Below are 19,774 nucleotides of genomic sequence, written 5' to 3'. Positions count from 1 at the left end.
AGAGGGGTTAGGTGAAATCAGAGAACTAACAAAAGAATCCAAATTGATTCTAAGGGAAAGTTCTGAGAAGAGGAATGGTAGGAAAAAAGATTGGAAGGATTAATTGGGATCAGATTGTGGAAGGAATTAAATTCTAGGATAAGTGGTCTGTACTTCATCCTATAGTCACTGAAAGTGTTTGAGAGGACTGATGACCTGCCAAACTTGTGAATTAGGAATATGAACTTAGCAGCTGAGTCGAATGAATTGGAGAGAGGAAAGACTGGAAGCAAAGAGACTGGTTAAGAGGCTTTTGTCATAGTCCAAGCAAGAGGGATGACTGCCTGAACCTGGATGAAAGCAAGTATCCAAAGTTAGGAATTTTATGGATCTGCTCCAATCATGACTTTCTGGAACATCTTCAGCTATTAATTTGACGAAGAATATAATTTCCTTAGTTTCACTTTTTCTTTATTGTTTTAAACTACAGTATTTCTAAAACTTATTCTCCAAAAGTGTTAGTTATTGATCCACAGGAAGAATTTTGTTAGCAGCTCTGGCTAGATTACTACGAGAATTTGAATGTACACAATTTTTGAAGCTACTTCCTATGAGAGAAGATGAGAGGAAGTGAATGAGGGGACATGTTGGAGGAGAAGCTATGCCTTGGAAAGAGCAGTCCTTCACTTTTCCTTGGGAACATCCTAAGGCCTAAGCTTTTTACCCAGCTCCTTGAGGTTTTCACCATTCTGTGGCTTTCTTTTTGTGCATCATTTTCAGGAATAAAATACCTTCCTGTCCTTTAGAATCATTCTTCTCTGTCTTGCAAGTTCTGAAGTTTTTTGTTTAAATGATTATTTTTTGCTTAAGAGTGGCATAATCTTGATTCATGTTCATTGTGCTCATGCCAAGATATGAGACTGAAGAACTTCAGTCCAGCAAGTAGCTATTTCAGAAGTGTACATCAAAGTCTAAAAGAACCTTGGAACACTATTTAGTTCAGCCTGTGGCTAATTATGAATCCCTTTGACCATATTCTCAGCAAGTAATTTTCCAGCTTTTTTCTTGAAAACCTTTCTTTGAAGAGGAACCTCCCTTCTAACACAGCCTACTGCCTTTTTTTTTTTTTTTTTGCTAACTCCAGTACACTGATCCGTATCTTCCCATAGGACCCAATAAGAACAAACTTCTTGTCCTTCCTTTGGTAGCCAAGGTTCCCAGAGTCAGGAAGTCCGTTCATCTCCATCCCTCAGTTAAATCTAGCAGTTAAAACCATTAAATGATATATATTTTTTTTACAGCTACCCCTTCCTTAACACATAGAGAGATATCTCATATTTGATCTTAAATTAAAAAAAAGGGAAACAACCAAGAAGGCCTTTCCTATCATAGAGTACTTGATACCACAGAGCAGAGTTTGATTTGGTCTTGTTTTTAAGCATAGAGGACATGGGGCTACATCGTGGAATTCAGAACATGCTCTACTTCTTTGTATAACTATAGCATGTTCATTCCAAAGAAATTAGATCTCATTTGAATTAGCATTTTCAGATCAGCATTAAAAAGTCTAAATGATCTTTCCTTAAAAAAAAAATCAGGTGCTAAGCAGATTGGATGAATCTTCTGAGCACAGAGATGTACATATATGGATGTGCCTGTACAAGCCGATCCCTGGAGGAGATAACTTTCACAATCCTTTTCTCAGTCTGTATCGTTAATCCTTTGGGGACAGTTATTAACTACTGCCTTGTAGGCTGCTGATTTACACATGCATCTTTTTGGCCAATTGGTTTTTAAGTACAAATAAATCTTTTCTGACCTAAGGTTTTTCTTTTTAATGTACTTTATAGTATAACAACAAAATTATTCATTTTTATAACTTCTGTCTGTCATTCAACTCATGCAGAGGCAACTGAAATTTGAACTTGTCAGACATGATTTTAAAGCCAGCAGTTGTCTGTAAGTCTGCTACTGTGTCATTTTGTAGCTTCACATGATTCAATTGCTAAAAAGTCATTTAATCAGCAGATGTTTCAAGTATTTCCTGTGTGCCAGGCACCTTACTAGCCACTAGAGATGCAAAGAGAAAAATCAGGTAGGCCCCTACCCTCAAGGAGCGTCCATTCTATTGGGGAGAAAGCATGTAACTGTATAAGCAAGTATAAAAAACATACAAAATCATTACAGGGTGGTTCAGGGAGAGGGGGCACTAGCAGCAAAGGGGGATCAGGAAAGGTGTCCATGATATTTAAAATCATTCTTATGCTTCAGTTAGTTTTATTGCATTTTAAAGTGTCAGTAGTAGTAGTTGTTTAGTTGTTTCAGTCTTGTCCAACTCTTTGTGACCTCTCTAGGGGTTTTCTTGGCAAAGAACTGAGTGGTTTGCAGTTTCCTTCTCCAGCTCATTTTACAGATGGGGAAATTGAGGCAAAAAGGGTTAAGTGTCTTGCCCAAGGTCACACACCTAGTAAGTGTCTGAGATGGATTTGAACTCAGATCTTCCTGACTCTAGGCCCAGCACTCCATCCCCTGCACCACCTAGCTGCCAAAGTGTTAGTATGCTTTTCCCTAAGGGAGGAATCCTTCATAGTTGAGTTGTGCCTTAGATGAAGTAAAGAATTCCAAGGGACAAAGAAGTACATTCCAGGCATGGGGGAATAACTGTGCAAGTTGGGGATGGAGAGATAAAAGCACGTCACCAAATACAGAAAGACTATCTTCCCTCTGTACTGAGGGTATTCTCCAGGAGAGAGAAGGGGGAGATGAGCTACGTGCAAGGAACATCAAGAAGGTCATTTTGGCTACACTATCTAAGGTACTTGGAAGAGAATAATGTATAACGAGGCTAGTAAAGTACATTGTGGTCCAGTTTAGAAGGGCTTTATATGCCAAACAGAGGCATTTATATTTTATCCTAGAGACACTAGGGATCTGCTGAGTTTACCAAGTACTTAAGGAAATCAGGTTGGCAATTGTATAGAGGCTAGATCAGAGAGAGGAGAGACCCCAGGCAGGAAGAACAATTAGGAAGCTATTTCCAGAGGAGAGGTAATAAGGTCTAAACTAAAGAAGTGGCCCTGGGTGAGTGAGAAGGGATGAAATGTGAGATGAGAGTCAGCAACTGATTGAATGGGCAGGGCATGAGAAGGAAGAATCAAAGATAATGTCAAGACCTGATGAACTTCTTAAAATCTGCAACAAATAGAGTTTAGTTTACATAGTCTCATTTTCTGAAGCTTTGAAGAAAATCTGGGGGGACTTCACTTACCATTTAGTATAATTTGAAAGAAAAGGAGAAGGAGATGACAAACCACTCTACTAATCTTTGCCAAGAAAACTCCAAATGGGATCATAAAGAATTAGACATGACTGAAATAATTGAATTGTTCCTTTTGGGTTGAACAAAAAAACAGGGTTCATTTAACTTCCTTGATGCTCTTTGTGTAGTGTACAAATTCTCAATAAAAACAATCTCTTGGAAATATTAAAACATTCTATTGACTAATATCCTACAGAAAAGCTGAGGAATTTACATTTAAACAGTATTACTACAGCTCCCCCTTGTGGCCAAGTTGAGTAATGCCTAACTTTTCAAACAAGCCTTTTGATTTAAACTGGGTAAATTTCCTTTTCCAGTGAATGTGTTCAATTTAACATTTATCTTGTTTCCTTAAGAAAGATTCTTCCTTTTGTTAGATAATTGCTCCAAGGAATACTTAACTAGATCATTTAAACTTCTACATCTCCTAAACCAACACCTTTTGTTTCTTACTATTGTTTGGATGAGTCAGTATTTAAAAGTTTGCTAAATTCAGTGCACTTTTTGACATTTATAATGCAACATCTACCAAAAGAGTTTCCTGATTATTTTAAATATAGTTACAGTAGAACATTAGTTAACCAGCACCAACAAGGTTAGGAAAGGGGATATTTCTGATTTGTTTAGGATTAGATTCCATTTCCATTTCTTCTTTCCATCTCTTAGAATTTCTCAAAATCTGTATCAGTTTCTTCCTACTCATCAATATCTTCTTTTCTTGCACTAGCCCAGCTTTTCTGCAGACTCTACTTTCTTTCACTGCTACTCTTTAACCCAGCTTGCGGCTCTTACACGTTGTGGCATCTCTGGGTTTGGTTTCTCTAACTCCATGGTCATTTTAGTGACTAGTAACTGGATTTCTTTGATTTGTCTTTGATATTTTGTAGTTTTTACTTTTCTACAACTTCTTGGTTTACCATAATCCTGCCTTTTTGAGCATTATGATTATTTAGGCACAGAATAATTGAGGTTTTATTTAATTTACTTAATACGTTATTTAAAACATCCACAAACTTTCATATAACTAAATGCAATTTAAATGTAATTGACTGAGCTAACCTCTCAGAACATCTTAAACATTTTTAAAGTAGTTGAATTATAAGTCATTGGGACTATAAAAAGTTAACTTAAGTTGGTATTAAAAATAAAGAAGCTACTTTTCATCTTAAGTTTATTTTCTTAAGTAGAAGTATTTATTCATTTAGAAATGTTGCTGACTTCCTAATGAAGTCTGAACCAGTGTTTGGCTTATTTCTGAGATTTACTGTGACCCTAGATGAGTTATTTGCTTTTCCCTCCCCATTTCTTTATTCTTCATTATTATTGTTTACATGGGGCGATCCTGTGTGAGAGAATAATTAAAATAAACTCTTACATTTAAATAATACTCTGCAATTTTAAAAGTACTTTATATGTACATATATACATATATATATATACATAATTTCATTCATTCCTCACAATAGCCCTGTGAGGTAGGTTGTACAAATATATTTCCTATCAAGTAGCATACCAAAGTTTAGAAAGACTAAGGGACTTAGCCCTCCCTTGTATAGGACTCAGGGGTTGAATGGGTACTGGAACAACTTGGATCTTCTAACTCCAGACTCACCATTCTTCACTGACATGGGTCACATGTTCAGGATTCTAAACTTCAAGGCAGAGACTCTTTCTCTAGCAAAAGGGGGAATGCTAACATAGAGGACTTAGAATTTATTGAGGGGAGGGGTGGCTAGGTGGTGCAGTGAATAGAGCACCAGCCCTGGAGTCAGGAGGACCTGAGTTCAAATCCAGACCCAGACACTTAACACTTACTAGCCATGTGACCTTGGGCAAGTCACTTAACCCCAATTGCCTTGCCTTCCCCCCTCCAAAAAAAAGGAAAAAAAAGAAGAAAGAAAGAAATCTTAATTTAAAAAAAAGAATTTATTGAGGGGACAGACACTGAGATGGGAGAGTTGTCACCACAGAGAGTGAGTTGTTGGCCAGAGCACTAAAGAAAAATTTAAATTGGCATGATAGAACAGGGTAAGTCATGGTTACTTACCTAGCATAGACTCCACACATTCTCTTTGGAAGCATTCCTTAATAAAATGTTTTCATAAGATGGTACTTCTTTCCAATTCTGGTCTCCTCCCATCATATTTGAAACTGATTATTATACTGCAGTCAGGTCATCTCACTTTTGAAAGTGCAGGTATACTCTTCACCAAAGGGAAGGAGCCTTTTATATATGCATCAACACTCAAAAAGACAGGATTCTTTCCCAATAAATTTAAAAAGATACTATTATCTCAAAGTTCTTAATGTAGGGGGTTGAGCCAAAGAAAATATTAATTTATGCTTATTTTCTAAGTCTAAAAAAAGTCTCTGTCTTTTTATTTAAAACAACTTATTTATCAAATACAAACTCAATTGAAAGCCATGTAAAAAATGAGAGGGGAAAAAAAAAACAGCCAGGTGCCCAAGATGGGTTCTAGCAGTGACCCAAACCTTTGCTCCTTACCTCTAGGTCATTCTCACAAGACGTATAGATTATTTGTGTATGTAAAACAATAGGACCTCATATAGTTATCTTAGAGAGGCTCCAATCCATAGGGAAGAGATGGTAGAAGAAAACCTGAACTTTCAAGATGTCCCCATCTTGAATTGTGGCTTTAATCGTGAATAAAGAACTTTGTCTTGTTTGGCATCTGAAGACCCATTGAAGGCAATATGTAAAAACCCCCCTGTAAAAAATTTATTTTCTTCCTGTTCCAGTGTTCTTGAGACCACAGAGGAATTTGGAATCCATAGATCCTCAGTTTACGATTAGGAGGAAGATGGAGCAGATGAGAGAAGAAAAAGAGCTTGTGGAGCAGCTTCGAGAGGTATGGGAGAAGTTATTTTGAGGTGCTGATGTGGGATTCCAGAACCCTGGGCATTTCGGTCAGCAGTGGTGTGTTGTAACCTGTTTTTCTGTGGATGTAAAATGTTCTAAATCACAGGTGCTAAGAGTGTAGGTTTAGAGCTGAACAGAATCTTAGAAGCCACTGTGGCCAATACCCCAATTTTGCAAATGTGTAACTTGGGCCCTGAGATGGTTAAGTGAAAACAAAGACTTTGAATGGAAACCATGTGAAAATAAGAGGGAAAAAGAACAGTTGGAGTAGTGGCAAAGCTGGGTTCCAGCAGTGACCCAAACCTTTGCCCTTACTCTAGGTCATTCTCACAAATTGTATAGATGGTTCATGTATGTTAAAACAATGAGGAATCTTACCGTCTTCTTCGAGAACCTTCAATCCATAGGGAGGAGGAGATAGAAGAAAACTTGAGCTTTCAAGATAGAGATCAATATCAGAAAATTATGAAAATATGAACTTATTTATATTGAACACTATTAAAATTTTATTTTTTTTATTTTTGTTTTTGCTTTTTGGAGGGGGGAGGGCAGGGCAATTGGGGTCAAGTGACTTGCCCAAGGTCACACTGCTAATAGGTGTTAAGTGTCTGAGGCCAGATTTGAACTCAGATCCTCCCAACTCCAGGGCTGGTGCTCTATTCACTGCACCACCTAGCCTCCCCTCAAACTTTTATAATCATTCACTTGAGCAATGATATATTTACCAAATGACTGGAGTATATATAGCTAGGTGCTATATAAAATGCAATCCCATATATACATAAATATGCATGTGACAAAGTATAAAACAGCCAAATGAGATGTCACAAAAGATTAATTGTGGTATAGAGAATGAGCACTTGGACTTCAAAGGACAATTAGATGCTGCCAGGGTATCATTGAGGGGTAGGAGAATAAGTCACTTCATAGATAAGGTGAGACTTAAGTTGGGCAATGCTTCAAGGAAGTCTTTACATGGCTTGTTTAATAGATCTGTTATCATTTATGTATCTTATTTTAAAATAAAAAGATACTGAATTTTATTTTAATTTTTACCTTTTAAAATTTTGAAAAGGATTTGAATAGGGAATGTAGAAATCAGACATCATACATTCCAATGTGAGCAAAAGCCTGGAGAAAGGAAGGTCTAGACCAAGGCTTCTTCATTGGAGAGGTGTCCAATTTCAGACCATCTTTGGGGGAATTTGGACAGCAACTCTTCTCCTAATGCAAAAGATGCAAATTGGGATCTGTGAGAAGAGACCAAAGGAAGTGGGATCATTTTCACTGAATATTTAAAAGCCAAATGAGCAGTATCTTAGTAATATCTTCAAGGATAGAAAAATTCATTATACAGAGGCAGTGACTGGCTTATATTTAGCTCCACTGAGAACAGAAAAAGAGGTTCTAGGGATGAACTTGCTTAGATATTTACATGTTTTGGTTTTGATTTTTTTGTTTGTTTGTTTGGAGAGAGTCTGGGCCTCCTCTTGGGAGGAACTCCTAAAATAGCTCCAGATTCTCTTCTGTCTGAAATGGCTTGTGTGGGCTTCAGTATGAGGGCAGATGAAGGAGCCACTACCCACCTTTGATTCACTCACTAATCACTATGGTCTCAAACCAGATGAATGTAAGAACCTTCATTTTGTCAGAACTTTAAAGTTCTTTGAATTAGAGGTCAGGTGGGAATCTAAATTGCAAGGTGAGATACTGGTGATTTGAGCACCATGTAGCATTCTGAGTTGGTCCCTTCAAACAAGAGTATACAGTTAATAGTAAACCTACAGCCTGCTGATTGTTAAATCAAGATAAATCATTCCTTTGTGGTACAAAATTAGAAATTAAGAGACCATTTTGACCCATGACTCCCTGGCTCTGTGAAGGGATGAAGTGTCCAGACACTGACTATATTAGGAAAGACTTATTAGGATGAACTATTGCATCATGGCGCATGGATGAGCTTAACAGTAACCATGGACTGGTGGTTGATTAAATAAAGTAGATGATTCTTGGCTCTAGAATTTGAGAGGCAAATCGAAGTATTCCTGCCTTTTGCAAAATGAGAGTCCTGCATACTTAAATGAACAAGAAATGATGCCTGAGGTTTTAAGAACCTGATTTCTGAGCCAGAATGCAATCTGACAGCCCTTTTGTTGGTTTCCTTTAGCTTCCTAGGGACCCAAGCCCACATACCAGGACCTGTATAGTTCTTTCACTTCATTGGCTTATTACATTGATCTTGACAAATTTTGGAGGAAATATTAATGAAGATGCATTATTTTATCACTTCTTTTAGTTTGCATATGCTACAAAGGATTTTTTGATCCTGGACAGGTTTTTCCTTTGAAATTAACCTGAGTAGGAAGTGTATTTTGGTTGTTGTTTGCAGTTTTCAATGATTTGAATGTTTTATACCCTTCCCAGACATAATCATGCTTTCCCTTAGAAAAAAAATTTGCATAAGCACTTACATACCTGGACCCTATTTACTTTCCCTTCAAACTCCTTAATGACATAATTCTTTATATATATGCATATACATACATATACATATATACATATGTGTATGTATGTGTGTGTGTGTGTGTGTGTGTATATATATATATATATATATACACACATCTTGCCCAAGATCACATGGCTAGTTTTTGGTGTTAAGTGTCTGAGGCCAGATTTGATCTCAGGTCCTCCTGACTCCAGGGCCGGTGCTCTGTTCACTGCACCACCTAGCTGCCCCATGACATAATTTTGAAAAGTAATTAATGATAACTTTCCTTTTTTTTCTAACCAGAGCATTGAGATGAGACTAAAGGTCAGCTTACATGAAGACCTGGGAGCAGCTCTGATGGATGGTGTGGTCCTCTGTCACCTAGTCAATCATATCCGTCCTCGATCTGTAGCAAGTATTCACGTCCCCTCACCAGCAGTGGTAAGTGTAAAATTTTAACCAGATTAAATTCACTTTTGCATTATTTAGTAGAATTTGCCATGGTCAAATTTCTAATTACTTTCTAGTCCCTGTTCAGCAGTCAATAAACATTTATTAAGGTCTTTCTACATTCAGGACAGAGTACACAAAGAAAGGCAAATGTCCATTCTCTCGAGGAGCTCACAGTCTGAGAGAGAAAACATAAAAATCACTATGCATAAACAGGATTTATGCAGGATAAATTGGGGTTAGTCTCAGAGAGGAGGCACCACAGTTAAGGAGTATTGATTGAGAAAGGCTTCTTGCCAAAAGGGCTTTAGCTAAGACTTGAAGGAAGCCAGGAAAGCCAGAAGGTGGAGATGGGAGTGGGGAGGGGAGGGGGCATTGTAGGTGTGGGAGAGAAAATGCCCAGAGCTGAGATCGTGCATCTTGTTTAAGGACAAGCAAGGAGGCCAATGTCAATGAATTGAAGAGTCCATGGAGGAGAATAAAATATAAGAAGACTGGCAGGGCAGGAAGGGGCCAGATGATAAAGGACTTTAAAAGCCAGATGGAGGCTTTGGTACTTGAGGTCATTGGGAACCACTGAACAGAAAGGGTAATGTGGGCAGACCTGCATTTTAGGAAGATCACTTTGGCAGCTGAGTGGAAGATGGACTATAGTTGGGAGAAACTTGAAGGAGGGAGGCCAACCAGCAAACTTTCACAATAGCTCAGGCAAGGAGTGATAAAGCTCTTCCCTTAAGCCACTAAGAATACAAAGTCCAAGATCAACAGTCTCTGTTCCCAGAGAACTTAACACTCTACTGGGTGGATGACAGCATGTAAACAGAGAAGTAAATACAAGTTAATTTGAGGAGAGAGGGAATTCTAACAACTAGGAATATCAGGGAAGGCTTACCAGTGGCACCTAACCTGAGGCTCAGAGGAAAACAAGGATTCTGAAAGGCAGAAAGGTAGAGAGGAAGTGGTTTCTAGGCATGGAAGATAGCTGAAAAGCTTCATAAAGGCAAGAAACATAATGTTAAGTTCAGGAATTAGCTAGCTAGTAGTCCAGTTTAGCAGAAAAACAAAGTTCCTAAAGGGAAATGATCTGAAATATGGAAAGACTACAAAGGTAGGTTGGGTCAGGATTGTGGAAGGCCTTAAATGTCAGTAGAGGTTAATGTTTTATCCTAGAAGTAACAAAAAGTCACTGAAGACCTCAGGTTTTAATGGTGATAGTCGTACCAGAACTTGGGAGCTGATTAGATGATGAGGGATGAAGAAGAAAGAAGAGATGTAAATGACTTTAAAGCTCTGAAATGAATTAACAACAAAAACAGAGATTTGGAGGAGTAGCTATGTTTATGAGGAAAGATGACAAAGTCTGTTCCGTTTTGTATATTGTGAGTTGCAATATTAATGGGACATTCAGGTAGAAATGTCATACTACAGTTCTGTAGGTACAATAAAACCTTAAAACTGAAGTTTTTGCACCAGAAATTTGATGGCCAAGATATATTTTTGCCCACTTTATTTCATGTAGTTGTTATCCTTAATGAACAATAACACATTAAAATGGATTGGAAAAGCATTTATAAGCACCCACTTTATACCAATCACCATACTAAACCCTGGGGAGACGAATAGAAGAACAAAATGGTCCATGCTTTCAAGGAGTTCTCATTTAATTAGGTGAGCTATAGGAGGTTTTATCTCCAGACCTCACCTCCAATACTCCACTGATTCCTGATGCTAGGTCATGGACCTAGGCCTCCATCTTCAGAATACTATCACCCCCTCTCCCAAGTGCTTTCCATCTTCTCTAAGGAGTTGAGATCACACCTTTTTTCCAGACCAGCTATATCTGCCATCAAACTATGTACTCTGTGCCTTACCACCAATCTCCCTTTCCCCCCAAAATACCTTTCTTATGTATAAGAATTCCTAATTATAGTTCTTGAACTACTCACTGGTAGAGATACAAAATTTAGATAAGAGTTGGTTCTTGCCCACGTGAAACTTACAGACTAGGGACTTCTTTACGCTTTTCTAGTCTCATGTAATCCACAAATTTGATAATGCCATTTATTCCTTCTTTCCAGTTACTGTTCAAAATATTGAGCTAAACAAAGTCTAGGCCATAAACCTAGACTATTCCACATTTTCATTTGTTTGCTTCTCTTGTTTAAATTTTTTTTCATTTGTTTGTTTCTCTTGCTTAAATTTTTTTAATTTTATTACACAACGTATCTGTCTTAGTAGTATAATTATTTTAAAATGCAAATGAGGTTCACATTATATTTTGGACACTTAACACATGTTTTTCAAAAATTATTCCGTTTTCATTCCCAGTCATAGTAATATCAGTAGCAGCCCTACTCTGTTAAGGCAGCACTTTTTTTAAAGTAGTAATATTATGTAATATATTTTTACCATTCTTCTTTGAGCACTACCAGTGCACAGCAATGAATTAAATTGCAAGAATGTGGCATTTTTTGTTGTTTAGTCATTTCAGCTGTGACCAACTCTTTTTGATCCCATTTTGGGGTTGTCTTGGCAAAAATACTGGAGTGGTTTGCCATTTCCTTCTCCAGCTCATTTTACAGATGAGGAAGCTGAGGCAAAAAATATTAAGTGACTTACCCAGGGTCACACAGATAGTAAGTATCTGAGGCTAGATTTGAACCCACGTCTTCCTGACTCTACGCTCAGTAGTCTATCCACTATACCACCTAGCTGCCCCTTTCTAAAAGTAAGCTGTTCCTCCCATTTTCCATTTATATTTTCCTTCCCTACCTGCCCCACTTTTATTTTAAAGAAAGAGACTAGATCTTCACCTATTCTGTCCAGGCTGAAAATGCAGCAACTACTCACAATTCTGATCTCACTACTAATTGTCATAAAAGCTGTGAGCTGCTCCATTTCTGCCCTGGGTAGGTTTATTTCTCCTTACTTAGCTTAGAGACCCTCCAATCCCAGGGACTTGCCATACTGGTGCCAGAACTTAGTGTGGACACCTGATTAGCTTTAGGCCTACTACATTCAGCTCAGAACTCCCAATCAAGCAGTCTACCAGCCTCAGCCTCCCTGGTAGCAGACATTATAGGCATGTGCCACCATGCCCCACTCATTGATTTCTAATAGTAAAAATTAAATGGTGCTTTCAGGTTTACAAAACACTTTTGATGTCTTACTTCATTTGAACCCCTTTTATTAATGTGTAAACTGAGGTGTTGAGGGGCTTGCTTATGGTCACATAGCTACAGTAGAGAATTTGAGTTCATTTTGGGTATAACAATCTTCCCAGTATTTGAGGTCTGTTACTTGGAAAAAGGATTAGATGTGTTCTTCTTGGCCTCAGAGGGCAGAGAGAGGAGCAGAGCTGCAGAAAGAAGTTATTTAGACTTGAAGAAAGGAGAAACTAGCTAGCAATTAGAAGTATCCCAAAATGGAATGGACTGCTTTGAGAGTCAGAAGGTTCTACATTACTGAAGGACTTTAGAAAAAAAAGCCAGATAGCTCCTTGCCAGAGATGTGTAAGAGGGAATTCTTGATCGAGGCAGATTAAGCTCTGGGGTCCCTTCCAGGCCTGTCATTCTATGGATGTAGACAGAGCTTATCTTTTACAGGATCAAGTAACACAGCATCAAACTCCACAGTAGCATCTCAGTGGACTCGACTACACTCTTCTTCCTGTCATGTTGTGCTGACATGTAGCAACTACACATTTGTCGAATAAAAGCAAACAACAAAACCTGGAAAGCAAGCTTTTAGAATCCCATTGAAGGGCCTGCTTTTTGCAAGATTCTGCCTTATTAAAATACTTCTTTCTGGAGGAATAATTTTATTAAAGCCCACAAACTAAATTGTTCCTTGGTCTGTTCCTTTACTAGCCATGTGAAGATACTGGTACCTTATATAAATATACATATAAAATAAGGGTGTGTGTGTCGTGTGTGTGTGTGTGTGTGTGTGTGTGTGTGTGTGTGGTGTTTGGTTTGGGATTTTAGAATGTGGAATTATTACTCATCCTTTTTTTTTTTTCAAAAGAGCAGCATTAAACCTGAAATGTAACATTAAAACAATAATAGGGCATTTAAAGCTTTCCAGATACAACTGAATGTGCCCTACCTGTAACTCTCCCTGGTTTTCAAGTCATGTGTAACCCTCAAACAAGTTTTGAGTGGCTCTGGGTGTAGTAAATAATTTCCCATAACTCTCAATGCTCTTTACTTTCATGTAGCTTGTATAATTAAGTCCTAGGCTTTGATGGGGAATAGTTTAACTGGCCTATAAAATTTAGCTCTTCATATATTAGGGCTATTTCCTTCTTAATAACCATTATTTCTGTGTTTACAGCCCAAACTTAGCATGGCCAAATGCAGAAGAAATGTGGAAAACTTTCTGGAAGCATGCCGAAAATTAGGAGTCCCAGAGGTAATTCTTAACTTGGTCCAAAATACCAACATCTTGTTTAATGTATATATTTCACATTTGAATAGATGATATTTACAAAAAGCAAACTCTTTATAGTACCATTTTCCAGTCTTAAGCTTTCTAGAGGTGAGTTTGAAGGATATAAGTATATGAGGAAATATCATTAAAATGTCTTTTAAGAACATTACTTATTTTAGGATGAAGGTGAAGAAAATTGTTCCTGTAAGTTTTTAAAAGAAAATGTAGACTTCTAAACTTGGTAAGAAATGCTTTAAATAAGTCTGTGGTCCAACTACATGAGCAGAGAAATTGAGATGCCATTAAGTCCTGTGAAAGGAGCCACAATTGGTTGACCCAAGAGAGGATCATTAGAGGAAAGATAACTTTGCCGATCCCTTGTGTACACAAGCAACATAGATTAGTCCTTGGCCTACTGGAGTTTGGGGTTTCTAGGGCCATGTGGGCTGGGGGTGGGTAAAGTGTGGCTGAGACAGCTCTCCCTTAGTACATCTGTTCTACTCCTTCTCCCCCCAGCCATTTGCCACTTCCCCTTCCCCTCCCACCTCTGACTTCCAGCCAGTTTTTGCTTTGTTGCTCTTCAGAGGCACATTGGAAAGAGTTTAGTGCTGGGCGGCACAGTGATTCCACAAATGAACTCTACTACCTAGAGCCTATGTGAAAAGGAGCAGAAGGAAGCAGGAGTTTGGGGGGTGGAGGTGGTAGAGAATGCAGGAAGGAGTGCCTCATTGTACCCTGTTCTCTTAGCAGCACCTCTATCCCCCAGAAACATAGACTCTAAAAACACAGTTCAGTTTTTAAGCGTCTACACACCATGTAATTGTACCCATTGATAGGAGTCTATGGCTGCATTTGTTCAAAGATTGCTGCCTGTCATTTTAAGAAATTCTTCCCTGGGCTAGCAAAACAGCCCAAGGAGACTCTTGAATTTTTAAGGAGCTTGCCGTGTCTCTGAAGTACGCTATAAGCTTTACATTATGGCCTAGATATTGTCTTCCCTTAATCAGAATGTTTGGCGGTGTATTCATATGGGTATATGTGTGTAACTTATTGCATATCCACTCAAGGTTTTTGAATGTGTGAGAATATACACATATCTATCAGGATGATTCTATTATGGGCTTGCAAGGTTCCCCGTAAGAGAATCAGAGCTGCTTGAAAACCTTATTTGGATGTCATATCCTCTTGCCTGTGCTTGAAAGCTCTGCTGGTCAGTGACCTAAGCTGCTGTGATTTTGCTGCATTCATTATTTGTTCAGCACGCCCTAGTGCAAACTGAAATGAAAATAAATGCCCATAACCATTTATTGTGGGTAAGAAGGAGGAAGGAAAACCCAATCCAAATCCACAAAATGGCACCGTGGAATTTGCTAACATTTCCGAAAACTCATGCACCGAAAGGTGAACCCTCTCTATTTTAAGGGTATAGTGACTTAAAAAAAAAAAACTGGGGATCCTCCTTTTCCTTCTCCTTTCCTTGTTCTGCTCAGTAAGAACTGTGTGTTTAGCTTGATTTGGTTTTTTAAGTTCTAAGCTGATTCAAGGACCAGTTTTATGTTTATTTGTAATATGCTGAGGATAATGGAACAACTTTTCACAGAAAACTACAGATAGGTTATTGCCTGTTTTGAAATATTAAAAACACATGTTGGTTAAGTAGAAATGGTCTTTGCTTAATGAGCATAGACATGTCTGTGGAGGAAACAGGCAAGTGCTACATGAATAGCAATTCCCGAACACACAGGGTTTCTTTGCACCTCAAGCTTTGTGTCCTAGGGAATGAGTGAGAGGAAACATTTTTTTTAAACTGAAGATCTTAATGCCCTTGTGACCTTAGGCAGATTATTTAACTTCCCTAAGCCTCAGTTTGCTCCCCTGTAAATCAAGGGCATTGGCCTGGATGGCTTATTAAGGCCCTTCCAGTTCTAAATCCATAATCCTCAGGGACCCCCAGATAACTAGATTGCTTCAGATGATCTTCCTTCCCCCACCCCCTCATTCTTACAGCTTACTCATTTGGGAAAGAGGGTGCCATCTAGAGGTGGTACATGGCAGGATAGCATTTGTAATATTTACTATAAAGATACATTTTTTAACAAGTTTGGCATATACAAAAATTATCTACTAGTACTCCAAACTTTTAAGGTAAAAAGCCAGATGCCATTCTTTTCCATACTATAAATTTTTTTCAGTTGTACTTTTTTTTTCTTCTATCAGTGTGAATAAACAACTATTATTTCTGTAGGAAACCAGAGATAACCTCTTTTTTATATACCTATTTTTCCAGCTCCATTCTCTGATGTGCGTATATGCATGCATACCAGAACTCCTATATTTTGTAATAAATAATTATAATTGACATTGTGAATAATCCTTTTAGAGAGTGAAAAGTTTCAGTGTCCTTGTACACCAAAAACTATTCATTACATTGGCTTCTATAAGAAACCATGATAGGACACCATAGGTCAAAGTTAGGATTAGAACAGTTCGAATCTAATTTCCCAGCAAGAGCTGGCCAGTTAATTAACTTAGATGCAAGAGTTAATTTATGTAGTTATAGATATAAACATACTTGAAAATTGGACTCAACTACATGTTGCCTTTTGGCACGCTTTTTGTTTTTAAGTCTGGTGTTCTTAATATGAGAGGCAGGCTAGAAGAACGGATGGAAAATCAGCCTCAGAGTGAGGGAGACCTGACTTCAAGTCTCATCTCTAAAACCTACTGACTGTGAAACACTTGGAAAGTCTCTTAACCTCTCAGTGTCCCCAAACAACATCTTAAGGCCATAGATTCTAGGATAGTAGCCCATCTGCTTTGGTAGAGGGTCAGTCACACTGAGAGTTTCCAACCCCAAAGAAGTCTATTCCAGACAAGCAAACAAAATAATGACAACAACAACAAACACCGACTTGTTATAAGCTTCTTCTCTCTTAGTTCTCAGCTACATGGCTATTTGGGGGTTGAGAGGCTGAAGAGACATTTATGTGATGAGGTTCAGCAGCTGGAACTACTCTGGAGTGGCTGGAATGTCCAACCCAGGAAATGTTTCTGCTCAGGATGTGGCAAAACAGCAACTGGGGTCATTGAAGAGGTAGCAAAGACTAGTGTGTATAATGCTACACAAAGGAGTTTTTAACAGACTATTTCAAGTGATATTGAGGAGATCACTCCTGCCCTTGGTATATAGTTTGTGCATTTAATATGTAGACAAGCAAGATGAGCGGAGTTTTTGTCTTCCGCGGTCAGTTGGCGCAACTGCGGGCTTCACATTGTTGAAGGTTAAACCATGGAGATGAGAGAGGGCCGAGAGTCCTGGAGACATTTGGGAGAAAAGGCATTACCTGAAGTTAGTGCGGTTATTCCAGAAGGTGAGATGATAGGGAACAAGATGAGACTGTAAGTAAGCCATGGGAAGACAGGAAAAAATGAGCACAGTTTGGAGATTTTAGATTTGGTGAATAGGTATCTTCAGAAACAGTTCATGCTATAGGTAATATTCTCCTACTCTGAAATTTCCATGGCCTTTATTTTTGGAATTGTTTTTCCAATATGATGACTTTCTTTAAGTAACAGTTTGGTTTCTGTTCACTCGTTTCAGTCATGTCGACACTTCATCACCCCATTTGGGGTTTTCTTGGCAAAGAGACTGGAGTGGTTTGCCATTTCCTTCTCCAGCTCATTTTACAGATGAGGAAACTGAGGTAAAGAGGGTTAAGTGACTTGCTCAGGATTACACAGCTAAGCATCTGAGGCTAGATTTGCACTCAGGAAAATGAGTCTTGCTGACTGCAGACCTGGCACTCTATGCAGTAAGTGCCACCTAGCAACCTTAACCAGCATAATTTATGTTAAATGACTTATTAATAGAGAAAAGTAAAGTATGACTTTGTTCTAGAATCTAGGGGCTTTTGACTGCGTCAAAATTTTTCAGAACAAATCCTTTTATTAAGGAGATTTGTTCTGTGAAGTTTGGGTTCAGTCAAAGGGCTGAACTTGAGGACCTAGGGAGCCACATATGGCCTTGAGGCCGAAGGTTCCCTACCCCTGTTCTAGATACATAAGACCCACTCTAAATTTCTAATATTTTAATTTGTCCATTGAAATCCAAGAGTGGGACAGATGTTTGGCACACAAGATGATCTACTAGGAAAATTGTTTTTTTAGCTTAGGGGTCAGAGCCTGAGTTCTAGACCCATTTTTGCTATTAACTTACTAATTAGTTGACTTTGAATAACTTATTTAATCCATGGTCCTCAGTGTCCTCATCTGTAAAATGGAGAGGTTCAGACAAGAAAATCCCCAAAGTACGTTTTAGTTCTGCTATTCCATGAACAATGAAATCAAATCCACACAGGCAAAAGTTATCTTCATATTCCCATTTGCTTTCTCACTATAGAGGGCCACAAGGTAGGCTATCCTACACATGGTCTCTGTGATTTGCTGTGGCCAGCAAAGCTGAGATGTGGTGCCAAGATTGCATTCTATGGTGTCTTGTCCCTAGAGTTTGACTGCACTGAGGTCAAATCAGGGCCATTTACTCAGCAGACTTAATTGGATTACAAAGGGTCAGCTTGCATCCTCACATAGTCATAGAGTTGATGGGTCTTCCCTCACCCAAGATTTTGGTCCTATTTGTGTACTTTTTTTTGGAGGGGGGAAGGTAGGGCAATTGGGGTTAAGTGACTTGCCCAAGGTAACACAGCTAGTTTTGTGTTAAGTGTCTGAGGGCGCATTTGAACTCAGGTCCTGCTGACTCCAGGGCCAGTGCTCTATTCACTGCGCCACCTAGCCGCCCCTATTTAGTGTATTTTTAAAAGGAACTTTATACTACAGAAAAACATGCAAGAACCCTGTGACTGCCTTTTTTTGTTGCTGTTTAGTTGTTAGTCATGTCTGACTCTTTGTGACCTCATTTGGAATTTTCTTGGCAAAGATACTGGAGTGGTTTGTCATTTCCTTCTCCAGCTCATTTTACAGATTTTACAGAGATTTTACAGAGGATTAGTGACCTTCCCGGGGTCACACAGCTAGTAAGTTTCTGAGGTCAGATTTGAACTCGGGTCCTCCTGACTCCAGGGTCAGTGTTCTATCCATTCAACCACCTAGCTACATAATCCGTCACTACCTTTTCCTTTTATTTAAGGAAGACTGGACATTCCATGCTCCTGATATCTGTTTGTGAAGAGTGATCAGGTTTTCTTTTAACTCTTTGAGACTTAATTAAAACATTGTTCCTCTCAGCAGTATACTTTCATTTATGTGAAACATAAAAAAACACAGAGTTGGACAAAACAACTTTGGGTTCTTAAGAATGATTTCTTTCTCAGAGGATACATGAACAGACCATTCCTACAGTCTGGAAAAACCAAGGCCTAGATCTTATGCCCTTCTGACATAATGTTGTCTTGACCAGTGCCAGTTCTTCAGTGATAGTTAGTACAGTGTAATCCTACCATAATAGCAATGGAGCAGCAACAGTCATTGTCATTGACTGAGGCCTGCTTATGGTGTTTATATGAACCTGAACGCCCATGTAACATTTTCCCCTAACATCATATTTTTGTTGGACCAATAACAAAGCTAGGTTGGAACTTGCTTATTAAGCTATTCATGAGAAAGAAATTTTTTTTAAAAAACACCAGATCCATGAAAATCAATTTGCTTATCCAGACAGAAAGCGTTTTCCCCGTACTATAGAGAAGTTTGGCAGCAGGGGTACTGTTCAGGTTCCTGATAAGGGTGGCAGAAATTATTGCAAAATGTTAGCATTTGCCACTCACCAGAGATCTACAAGAAAGTCACTTAATCTCTCCATACTTGTGTCTCTGTCTATAAAATGTATGGGATAATGGCATCATGGGGATATAACTTGAGAGACAATAGCTACAAATGTACTTCCTAAGAAAATCATTCGCTGTAATTTACATATGATTCAAAATCATATCTCTATTCATCCTAAAGTGAAAGATCTTATTTTGTAGGTGGAATTACCCTCATTACCCAAACTAGATTAATTCATGAGCTAATGTTGAATGATGATAGGATCATATACTAAGAACTATAGTCTGTAGACATTCTCCATCATATCTAAATAATTTTCTCATTTCACAAATTGCTAATCTGTAGAACACAATATGGTACCTTTTGAAAGCAAAATATTTTTGTGATCAGAAATGCTACTCATATATAATAGGTGTTCTAACTTACAGGCATAGATTTGGTT

The 19,774-nt window shown here is 38.4% G+C and overlaps 1 protein-coding gene across 4 annotated transcripts in view; it reads left to right on the top strand.

Moving 5' to 3' along the window:
• Positions 1-19,774, top strand: part of LRCH1 (leucine rich repeats and calponin homology domain containing 1) — a 251,035-nt gene that overhangs the window by 213,605 nt on the left and 17,656 nt on the right. For all 4 annotated transcript variants that reach the window (XM_069063692.1, XM_069063694.1, XM_069063693.1 and 1 more), the window contains 3 exons: positions 6,059-6,168; positions 8,971-9,108; positions 13,453-13,530. In XM_069063692.1, the coding sequence (XP_068919793.1) occupies positions 6,059-6,168; positions 8,971-9,108; positions 13,453-13,530 (326 nt within the window). The remainder of the gene's footprint in view (positions 1-6,058; positions 6,169-8,970; positions 9,109-13,452; positions 13,531-19,774) is intronic.

The sequence above is a fragment of the Petaurus breviceps genome, unplaced genomic scaffold, assembly GCF_028583685.1.
Source record: "Petaurus breviceps papuanus isolate PSGF00001 unplaced genomic scaffold, PetGlider_PUasm1.0 90594, whole genome shotgun sequence".
Classification (NCBI taxonomy): domain Eukaryota; kingdom Metazoa; phylum Chordata; class Mammalia; order Diprotodontia; family Petauridae; genus Petaurus; species Petaurus breviceps.
Note: the sequence above shows the minus strand (reverse complement) of the source record. Positions and strands in the feature narration are given on the sequence as shown.